Raw genomic sequence first — 11,454 nt, 5'->3', positions numbered from 1 at the left:
TACAAAGTTCTCAGGCTTATATCTCAGTTACACAATGCTCAAACACCCATCCCTTCACCAGTGCCCATATTCCACCACCAATAAAAACAAAAACAAAACAAACAAACAAAACAAACAAACAAACAAACAAAAAAAGTATACATCCCACCCCTCACCCCCCAACCCACCCCGTACGTGAGTGATAACTTTCTGCTTTCAATATATGAAGTTAAGGGGTCAGAGAGCTAGTGCAGTGGTAAGGGGTTGCCTTGCCTATGGCCAACCAGGGTTCAATCCCCAACATCCATTCCTGGCATCCCGGATTGTCCCCAAAGCACTGCCAGGAGTGATTTGTAAGCACAGAGCCAGGAGTAAACGTTGAGCAAAGCAGGTGTGCCCAAAAAGCAAGCCAAAACAAAACCAAAACCAAAACCAAACAAACAAACCCCCCTACAAATAAAACAAAGTTAATTGCACCTCTACCACCAACAAAGTGTTCCAAAGCCTCCACCCCACCTATTCTGCCCCTCCACCTTGACCCACCAAGTTATCCCACTGCAACCCCCATCAGAGTTAGAAAAGATGCTAGCTAGTCACTCAGCATAATTTATTTGTATACTTGTGGCCAATGAAAAAACAAAATTTTGCAAAGTATTTTAAACAAAAAAATCTGCCCTAGTAAATCAAAGCAGCAATTCAATCCTTCACTTATTTGGCAAACATGTAATGGACATACAAATCACCAATATTTCCCCTTCATTTTGTAGCACAGCCCCAGCCCACCCACTGTCTGCACTGCATCCTCAGCATGGCCAGCTGTCATCCCCTCTCCTGGGACAGCAGTGGGGAGTTGCTCGTTTTCAGTGCTGCCCTCTCCCTGCTGCTCCTCTGCTCTCTGGCTCTGGTGCCTTCTGCCTAGATCTGGTAGGCATCCTGTCATTTTCCTGATCCATACCAAACTGACAAAACAGAAAGAAAGAAGGTAGAACAAATGTCAATGAAGGTCTCTATAAGTAGGAAGGTAGCTGTGTGTGTGTGTGTGTGTGTGTGTGTGTGTGTGTGTGTGTGTGTGTTGCCAAGGAGTGAACCCAGGGTCTCACACATGCAAGACAAGTGCTCTACTGCTAAGCTCCCATTCACAGCCTTTGTTGGAGGGAACAGGGCAAGTTGAGGCTTGGGAGAGGTTATGTACTCCCTAGCCAATAGTCAGAACATGTGCCCTCACAAGGAACTAAAGCTTACAGGAAAAACAATGTGAAAGCATGTGAATTATTTTGTCCTGGTAAAGGCAGAAGTGTTGCTGTCTAACTTACATAGTATTTGTTACTTCTCCTGAAATACATTGGGGGAGAGTATTGGAGGTAATGGGATTTCAGGAATTGAACCTCTGGATAAATTCAGTATAAAAGAAAAGGGAAAAATTGGATCTGATTCCAGGAACAGTTAGGCAGGGGAAATACTAAGAGAATAAGGGAAGTGTACATTTAGTAAGGTACCTGATTAAAATTTGCACAATTCTAAGGCTCTGAAATTTCCCATTTCCCCCCATTGTTTCTACTGGAGACACAGGATTACTGTTAGTAAGAATTACTATTTGGAACTGTGATGCCTCAAAGGGCTAGAGCTCAAACCAAACACAATGCCTTGCCTTGGTGATCCTGAGTTCTGCCAGGTGTGGGCACCTTTCCCCCAACTCCCCCCACCCAACCCCAAAAGAATAACTATTTCACCATCACATATTCCTAGTACATTACACCTATTATTTGATCTTTACAAACTTTGCAAGGTGGGAATGATGCCATTTCCCATGGGGAAAGAATAACTTTCATATAGTCATGCAGCTATCAATAGCAAATCCACCAGCAGTCTGATGCCAACTTATTAGTGGTTGTTTCAGATAATAGGATCTCATGTGAGCCTCTTAAAAGAGTCTGAGATTGAGGAACTCTTAGCAAGCTTGAACTGTGGTTGAGAGCCACAGAGATTCAGTCTGAAATCTTTCACATATTGTCTTTTGCCTAGAAGTATTAGGGGGCTACTCCCTGCTAAGGGCTCCCGCAGGCAAAGCAAGCCCTCCAGCCTTCCAGCCCTCTCACTGCCCTTGACTCAGTTGTAAAACTTCAAAGGTGAGGGCTGGAGCTTGACTGGGTGTGGCCCCAAACAAAAACAAACCAAAAATTTCAACCCTGAAAGGAAAGTACTTTTACAAGTTTCTTAAGTTAAAAAAAAAAAAGTTTCTTTTGTTCCCGGCCCTGCTGGGAATCAACCCAGGGTCTAACAGATGCAAGGTAAGTGCTAGAAGGCTGAGGCAACAGCAGCCTCTTAAAAAAAAAAAAAGTCCTGGGTCAGAGAGGTAAAACGGTGCATAAGGCGCTTGCCTTGCAAGCCTCGGTCCCAGGTTAAATCTTTGGCACCACATATGGTCCCCTGAGCCCTGCCAGGAGTGATTCTTGAGCACAGCCAGATGTGGCGTCTTCCTCTGCCCCCCCCCCTCACCCCCACAAAAGGTCTAAAAAGGTCTTTAAAGGGATATGAAAGAAAAATGAAGAAAGAAAATGAAACGTGAATATGTATCCCAATCCTGATCTTGGTCTGGGGACCTACACATTTTTTGGACTCACACATCGATTTAGTTTATTCCTGAGAAATCTGAATTTTCAAAGATACTGACTTTAAAGACATTACAATGAGCTGAATTCCATATAAAAAGAAATAAAAGTCCTACCAGCAACTTTAAAATTGAAGCTTCTCAATTCCTTAATTCTCAAGTAAGTGTTTTTAACACCAGGGCAGGACACAACCATTCATAAGGAGGATATCATCATAGATAGGACCCAGAAATTCGCCGAGGCTGAATGAAATGCAGTCTGGTGCTTTTCCCTAATTCTTACATACAGGACTTGATTAATATTTAAAGAACATCTTGGTCTTCACTTCTACCATTACAAAGGCGTCTAACCTTTAATTATTCCACAGATGCCTTCCTAAGAGGTTGTGAGGTGGCATCCTAAGTTATAGTTAAGGGCGAGGCTCTGGAGTCCCTTGAAACCACCTGGGTTCACATGCTCGCTTGTCGCCTGCGTGGCGGACTGAAGATAATTCATCTAGAAAACGAATTTCAAGTGGAAACAATCCAGTTCCCACACCACTCCAGTTCCCACAGGGCAGATGTAGGGACGGATACTGGGTACAAAGTAAATTCCCATGAACACTGGCCTAAAAGTTTGGACACTATGTAGCAACTCACTCAAGTCCCTGAGGCAGGTTTCTAAGCAGGATCAAGTCAAGGACATCTTCGGGGGAATCCCTTTCAAAAGCCAAGCCGCGTTTCTATTTACATTTTCAGGAGTGTACATTTCGATCCCCTGCGGCTGAGGAACTTGGACAGCTCGCCCTATATTCATTCAATCACGCCATATCCAAGGTGGTTTTTTTTTTAATTTATTTTTTGGTCTTATAGTCCAAAGTGTTTTTATTGTTTTATAAAACCCTCTGAATTCGTTGAGAAGTACAGACGACCCGGGACAAGTACATTAACCTGAGTAGCCAGGGACTTGAAACACCCAAGCTGCGGGTGTTTGCGAGCGGCGTATCCGTTGGCGTCCGGACAGGCGCGCGGCGCGGCGCGAGGAGGGCGTTTCAGTCGGGGCTGGGGAGGGCGCGGGGAGACTTAGGAAACCTTGCAACTTGGAACCGGCGCGTGGTGGATTTTGAACCTCGGACACGAACGCCCGTTACGTAACCCCGAAAGCGGCCGGGGATAAGATGACCGCGGCGGGCGGCCAGCCAGACCCCTCCGAGTCTCCGGCGCGTGGCTAGGTCGGGACGTTTACATTTGAATTTCCCTGAACCGCCGGGCGTGGACCGCAGTGCCGACCCGCCCCGGAAACCTCGGGGCTCCTTCCCGCCACCCGCTCACTCTCGGTGGGGAGGGACCCCGAGGAGGGTAGTGGGAGGGCAGGGAGGAGAGGAGAAATGGTCCCCGCCGCCCTCCGCCCGGCCCCGCCCCGCGCCGCGCTCCCGCCCGCCCGCCCGACGGTTGCCCGAGGGCCCGATTTTAAATTTCCAGGCCCGGCCCCTGCTCCGCCCGAGCGCTCCGCCGCCTCCCCATTGGCCGGCCGAGGCCACGTGGGCGGGCCGGCGCGCCGGCCATGTTGGGGAGAGCCGCGCCGGGGCCCGCGCCACCTCCGCCCCCAGCGGCTCCCCTCCAGCCCGCCCCTCGCCGCCCTCCTCCCCCCGCCCGCCGCGCCGCGCCGCCTGCGAGGAAACAAAGTGCTGCGGGCGGGAGACTCGGCGGCGGCGGCGCGCGGACCTCGCGGGGCCCTCCCGGTCACCCTCGCCCCGTTCCTTCCCTTGTGTGCGTGTGTCTGTGTGTGTCTGTGTGCGCGCGCGCGCGCGTTTTCTGACAAAGGGCATTTTACGATTGATTGATTCGCAGCCCTCCCCCTTTTTACCCTTTGTGTGGTAACGCTCTCCCGCCATCCCAGGTACTTCTCCCTCGCTCCCGACGCCGGGCTCTCGGCGAGCGCCGATCGCGGGCTCGGGCGCCCCCCTCCCCGCCCTCCCTGCACCGCTCCCCTCCCTCCCCGGCTACCGATCGCCCCCGCCGGCCCGCCATGGCGACCGCGACCCCCGTGCCGCCGCGGTCGGGCAGCCGCTCCAGCGCCCCCGCCACGCCGCTGAGCCCCACGCGGCTGTCGCGGCTGCAGGAGAAGGAGGAGCTGCGCGAGCTCAACGACCGGCTGGCCGTGTACATCGACAAGGTGCGCAGCCTGGAGACGGAGAACAGCGCGCTGCAGCTGCAGGTGACGGAGCGGGAGGAGGTGCGCGGCCGCGAGCTCACCGGCCTCAAGGCGCTCTACGAGACCGAGCTGGCCGACGCGCGCCGCGCGCTCGACGACACGGCCCGCGAGCGCGCCAAGCTGCAGATCGAGCTGGGCAAGTTCAAGGCCGAGCACGACCAGCTTCTGCTCAAGTGAGTGCGCCCGCCGGGCCGCGGGGTTAGCGAACAATCCCCCCACACCCCCTTCTCCCCCGAGGCGACGGCGTGCAGCCTGGGGGAGGCCGAGTTCTGGCGTTTCTGCACCGGGGAGGGGGAGGGAAGAGCGGGAGTTGGAGCGGGGGGGATGGGAGGAAGGCGGGAATCCCGCGCCTTTAGGGAAGGGGTCGGGTTTTCTGCCTCCGGAAACGGGAAGGCATCTAGAGTTTCTTGGCTTGGGGGTCGCAAGGAAGACGGAGGGGGTGCGGAGCTCGAGTTACAGCCACCGGGGACGGGGAGGCACCTTTCCCAGCCCCGAATCCGGCAACGCCGGTCCTGGCCGAGTGAGCGCGCGGGTTCGGGGCCTCGGGCCCTGGTCCTCCAGGCGGCCGCTCGGCGGCCCCGCGCGCCCCAGGTGCGGGGTGGTGGCCCCCCGGGCGCGCGCTCCAGTGCGCGCCGCGGTTTCCGGCCGGGTGGGAGACAAAGCGCCGGGTGGGTTTGCCCTGCTGGGCCGGCCGGCCGCGGAGCCCCGGCTGCCCGATTCAAGAATGAATGAGCTCCGCGCGGGCTCGAGGGAGGAAGGGGAGGGACCAGTCTCCAGCGTCCGGGTCTCCGGGGGGTGGGTCCTGCTTTGGCGCGCTCTTTTCTTGGCCCTGTGACATCGGGCGGGGGTTCTGCGTCTAGACTCCGGGTGGGAGGGGACAGGGGTTAGGGACTGAGCGATGGTCGCGGCCTGGCGGATCCAGGGCAAGAAGAAGAGGTTTCAGCATGGAACGCTGTGGTGGCCTTCAGCGACACCGATGTGGTGCTGGGGGGGGTCCTGGGAATTCTCCCGCGCTAGGGATTCCGAATGTGGCGTCTGAGAATTCCCCGACCGCCGCCGCGGATCTCCTGCAGCACCCTCCCCGCCCCCTCCTGGCACCCGTCCCCTCCCCGGGCTTTTGCACCCGCGCCGCACTGTCACTCGGAGTTGTACGTAATGGACAGACCACTCTTGTTTGTTCAGCGTCAGTCATTGTGTTGACAGGCCGGGGCAGGTGAAAGAGTTGGGTAAATGTGGGGAGCGTTGTGGTCTGGTGGAGCTGGTAATTATTCCACCACCGAAGGGAGTCAGAGTTTCAGTTCAGGACTTGAGGATAAACTTCGAATCCTCTGCTGATCCTACTTTGACTTTCTGACTTGCCGAATGGCATATTTGTCATCGTTCAGAAATCGTGTGCGTGTCACTGTCGAACTCATGCTCTTCAATGGCTGATTGAAATTTCTGGGGATTACCTTCTTGCGACTTTGATCCTAGATACTTGTCTTTTCTTTAACTGTTCTTTTGGTTTGGGGGTTTTGACTTGAAGTTGCTCGTGGTCTCTGCTCCATGTTGCTCTCATTGCTCCGGGCTCTCCCGGAGTTGTGGGTGTGGGGGAACCCCGTGATGCTGGGGGTTGAGCCTCTCGCAGGTTACACTGGGCCCGTGGATTTCCTGTCTTTCCGTTGATAAGCATTTGCATATGCTGTCTCAGTCTCTTGGTGTAGGACTCTCCTTTGCATTCCTGTACTGGAAAAACTGTTCGTAAAAAAACGGCCGTGCACTTCGTAAGCAAAAAATAGTAGAGATGGGTTCATAATGAAAAATGATAGTTTACGATCTTTTTCCAGGAAGCAGTCATATTTAAACCATTGTGTTTTCATTTCTTTGACTTTTTAGCCTCATACTAAAAATTAGTAAGTTTTTAGGGACTGGAGATGTAGTAAAACGAGCAGTTAGGGCGCTTACCTTGCACGTGGTTGACCTGGGTTCCATTCCTGGCATCCCTGTATGGTTACTGCCTTGTCCCCCCAGCACCACCAGGAATAATTTCTGAGTACAGAGCCAGGAGTAACCCCTAAACATCACAGGGTGTGGCCCAAAAGGCAGGAAAAAGCAGTATTTATTTGTTTCTTGGGTTTATCTACCTTTGCAATCATCTTTTGAAATGGCTCAGTTAACTTGTAATTCTGTCTTCATCATTGCTTGTCTGACTCCATTATTGAGAAGAAAACGCCATGAGGACCAGCATGTAGCTTGCATTCATCGGACCTGTTCTGGTTTTAGAGGTGTTCAAGTGATACTGATTAGGATTCTGCTATGGGCTAATCACTGTTTAGGTGTGTGAAAAATTTGGTTTTGGGGCTATACCATGGTATTCAGGAACTGTTCCCAGATCTGTACTCCAGAAATTGACCATGTGGTGCCAGGAATCAAACCTGGGCCTCCCACACACGTGCTCAGCCCTTTAACCTATGTCTCCTGGCTACAGAGACTTAGCATTATGGACCATATGTTCTGAAAACACTGTAGGAGAAATAGTTAGCAGCTAATATATTTTCTCTAATCGGAAGAATTTTGATGATTGGTACTGTAGTAATCTTTCCAGTAAGTATCCAGTTGTTTTTTTTTATTATATAGTAACAAGACTGCCACCTGGCTGACTATTGTTGTAAAATCTTATTTGTGGATTACAAAATGCATGCTGATTTCAGAAGGATTGAAAAGTGAGGATATGTATATATATAGTATATTGTATATACTATACAATATATATAGTATATATAGTATATACTATATACTATATATATACTATATATAATATATAGTATATTGGAATTGATAATATGTCTGATATGCAAGGTAATATGTTAAGGAATAAAAATAAAGTGAAGGATGGATGTTGTGGTTAAGGAAGTCTGTCTAAGAGGCTGAGTATTGAAAATAATAATCTGAAATAGTGTTAGAATCTTACTTTTCTTAGATTTGTACATACATTCCTATTGCCAAATTAGATGCTGTCAGTTGCTCAAAACATGAAATGTTTTTGGTTCATATTTCAGTTACTAGTTTCCTTGTACTGTTTGCCCCTAATAAATAGGCTCTTGACCGAAGAAAAACTTATTATTATCATATTCTTATAGACCTTTTGAAGCTCTCTAATACCATCAACTATGAGTCTAATTGCCCCACTCCTTCGGTCCAGAACACTTCTCGCAAGACATGTTGTGCAGCTGACATCCCAGAAATTTGCTTGATTTAGTTTCTTCGTGTATTTTGTTTATTCTTTCATTTTGTCTGAGAATGTCCTTAGGCAATTTATTCAGAAAGGATGACAGAATCTAAGCTTTCTGAGCCCTGTGAATTTGCAAATAACTTAATTTTGTTCTAATGCTTGCCAGATAGTTAAGCTAGGTATACAATACTGTCCTATTTCAGAACTTGGAAATTGTAGTGATGGTTAGTAATCCATTCTTTAGCTCCCATTGTTGTTACTGTCTGTCTAATGCCAATCACAGGCTGTTTTTTCCTTCTTTTTGGGGAGGTAGTTATTGACCCCCCCTCGCACTGTCATCCTGTTGCTCATCAATTTGCTCAAGCGGGCACCAGTAATGTCTCTATTGTGAGACTTGTTACTGTTTGGCATATCGAATATGCCACGGTAGCTTCCCAGGCTCTGCCATGCGGGCGCCATACTCTTGGTAGCTTGCCGGGCTCTCCGAGAGGGATGGAGGAATTGAACCTGGGTTGGCCATCTGCATGGCAAATGCCCTACCTGCTGTGCTATTTCTCCAGTCCATTGACCCCCCTACACCCCCTAAAAAAGCTTCTGGAATTCTTTTGTCTTGGTTTTCTGAAATTGTATAATGATAGATGTAGGTTTAGGTATTGATCTTTATTTTTGTTTTGGGGCCACACCTAGTGTTGCTCAGGGGACCCTATAGCACGGGGTGGGGGGTGTGTGTGTGACTAATGTCAGTGCATATAGTAAACCATCATCCTGGGAGTCAATTTTGAGCAATAATTGAAGTATAATTTGAGGATGGAGGGGACAAAGATGTTTTTGCTTATTGGGTTAATTTAGCTCTCATTATTTTGAGGTTTATTTTCTGCCTTTTCCCCCCTGAAGCTTATATAATTTGTCTCATTTAAGTGATAACAGATTTAGATTAAGTTAACAGTCTTAGCATTACAGACTCCAAACAGTCCAGCCAAAGCAATAGTTTAGAGGTAGGACATTTGCCTTGCACCTGCTGACCTAACTTTGATCCCCGTCACCCCATCTGTTCCCCCAAGAACCACTGGGAGTGATGCCTGAGCACAGAGCCAGAAGTAAGCCCTGAGCACTGCTGGGTATGGTCCCGAAACAAAACAGAACAAAATCAAAAATTTTTTTTCTTTTTTACTTAGTTCCTTTTTGGTTCCTCAGCACACAATCTTGTGGACAGAATTTCTAGAGACGCTTGGTCCTGCTAGATAGAATTTCAGAATAGCTTCTCTGCAGGTAATCTTTGGATTCATGGGGCTACAGATACCAGATTTATTTACCGCTTCTGGTCAGTCCAAATCTAATTATATTTCCTTGGAAGCCATTTTTGGGGAAGAATTTTAAGAGTGATGATGAATGTTATCAGTTAACATTTTAAATACAAAAGTGAGGAATAATTGATTTTCAGAATTTACTCTTATGGCCAGGTGTGTTTTGGAAGTTAAAGCAGTTCCAATAGTTATGAAGGTAACATGGGGACTGGAGAGATAGCACAGCAGGTAGGATGCTAGCCTCGCATGTGGCTGACCCAGGTTCTATCCCTGGCATCTCATATGGCCCCAGGAGTGATTCCTTAGTGCAGAGCTAGGAGTAACCTCTGAGTGTCACCGATGTGGCCAAAAATAAACAAAGGCAATATGCATATACAACATATGACGCCCTGTGGGGTTTGAGGTAGTACTCCATCATGAAACAGATATTTTTACAGAGAGCGATATTAATAGTCACCGTACTGGAAAAATACAACTAAAAATAGCCTCATCATTCAGGTCAGATTTTATCATCAAATAAATTAATGAAACTAGGTTTTAGAATTCTAGGTGTACTTAATAGAGATTGTGAATTTATATTTTTACTTTTTGGGGGAGTGCTGTGGGATTTTTGGACACTGAACAAGCCAGTTCTTCCTCCCTCTCACCTTCCTTCCCCTCCACTGCCTGCTCTTGAATCCAGGATTTCACACATAAACTAAAAAATCTACCAGAGTTATATTCCTGGTCCATTTACCCTTAATTAAAATTTGTTTAAAAATTGTGTCAAGAAACACAACTTAATAGTTTAGTTTAGACCTTAACTATTGGTTAGACCTTAAAGTCTGTATTTTCAGATTAATCTTTGAGAAATTCTACAAAACTCTGCTATTTACAGCAGAATTTCTTACCTTTTAAAAAAAAATGGGGGGCTGGAGCAATAGCACATCGGGTAGGGCATTTGCCTTGCACTTGGCCGACCCGGGTTCGATTCCCAGCATCCCATATGGTCCCCTGAGCACTGCCAGGAATAATTCTTGAGTGCAGAGCCAGGAGTAACCCCTGTGCATCGCCAGGTGTGACCCAAAAAGCAAAAAAAAAAATTAAAAACAAAACAAAATAAATGGTGCTTTTACATTTGTATTATGGAAATAATTTTTTTCCTACCTCCAGAGGGATTAAAGAATAATGTTGATGGATTTCTGTGGTTCATATAAAAATGTTAGGCTTTCTACTTTCATCCCCAAACATTATGGCATTGAGGGGGATGAGCTTGAGGTTTAGGGTTCAAGCCTGTACACTATGTTTATTGGGGGAGGGGAGGCAGGAGATACAGCATTCCTTTAATTTTGCTCTGTCAGTAGTAGGGAAATATGAACAAGAAATTTGAATTTGTGTTTTTATTTAAAAAATGTATAGGTGCAGATGTGTAGTACCAGCACATGGGACCCTTCTATTGAAGAGACAATTTTATTTTTCTCTTTTTGGATCAAACTCAGCTATGCACAGGGGTTACTCCTGGCTCATGCCCTCAGGAATTACTCCTGGCGGTGCTCGGGGGACCATCTGGGATACGCTGAATCGAACCCGGGTCAATAACATGCAAGGCAAATGCCCTACCCGCTATACGATCACTCCAGCCCCCGAAGAGACAATAGTTTATAGTAGTGTGAATGTTTGTTTAGGCATTCAATGTTACCATGCCGTTTGCACCAGCAAAGTGTCAGTATCCCTCCATTGCTGTTTATTGTAGGTGATGTCAGCTGTCTGCCCCTTTCCATGGTAACTGCATTCTATGGTCAGCCTAAGGGTTTGGTTACATCCATGTCTGTGCCCTTGCTTTATTTCTTTAGGCACCACGTATGAGTGAGGTCATCTGGTATTCTTTCTTGATCCTTCAGACTTTGCTTCATGTGACCCTCTCTAGTTTCATCTGTTTTTCATAGTACAATGCAAGATTTCATCTTTCCTTATCACTGAGTAGTATTCCTCACTACTGTGTGTACTTATATATAATTTCATCTACTCATCTGTTGCTGGGCACTTGCATTGTTTCCAGATCATGGCTATGGTAAGTAACACTGTTAACACTGCAGCGAGTATGATTTTTCAGTTAGTGGTTTTGGGGTTATGTATCTGGCAGTGCTCAGGGCTTAGTACTGGCTCTGCTCAGGAATCA

General features: G+C 47.9%; 1 protein-coding gene across 2 annotated transcripts in view; it reads left to right on the top strand.

Moving 5' to 3' along the window:
• The first annotated feature begins 4,142 nt into the window (after positions 1 to 4,142).
• The window catches only part of LMNB1 (lamin B1), a 50,911-nt gene continuing 43,599 nt past the window's right edge, over positions 4,143 to 11,454 (top strand). For both annotated transcript variants that reach the window (XM_055143989.1, XM_004609822.2), the window contains exon 1: positions 4,143 to 4,954. In XM_055143989.1, coding sequence (XP_054999964.1) covers positions 4,596 to 4,954 — 359 coding nt within the window. In that variant the 5' untranslated portion in view covers positions 4,143 to 4,595. The remainder of the gene's footprint in view (positions 4,955 to 11,454) is intronic.

Source organism: Sorex araneus, chromosome 6, assembly GCF_027595985.1.
Source record: "Sorex araneus isolate mSorAra2 chromosome 6, mSorAra2.pri, whole genome shotgun sequence".
Classification (NCBI taxonomy): Eukaryota; Metazoa; Chordata; class Mammalia; order Eulipotyphla; family Soricidae; genus Sorex; species Sorex araneus.
This window is presented reverse-complemented; position numbering and strand designations above follow the sequence as displayed.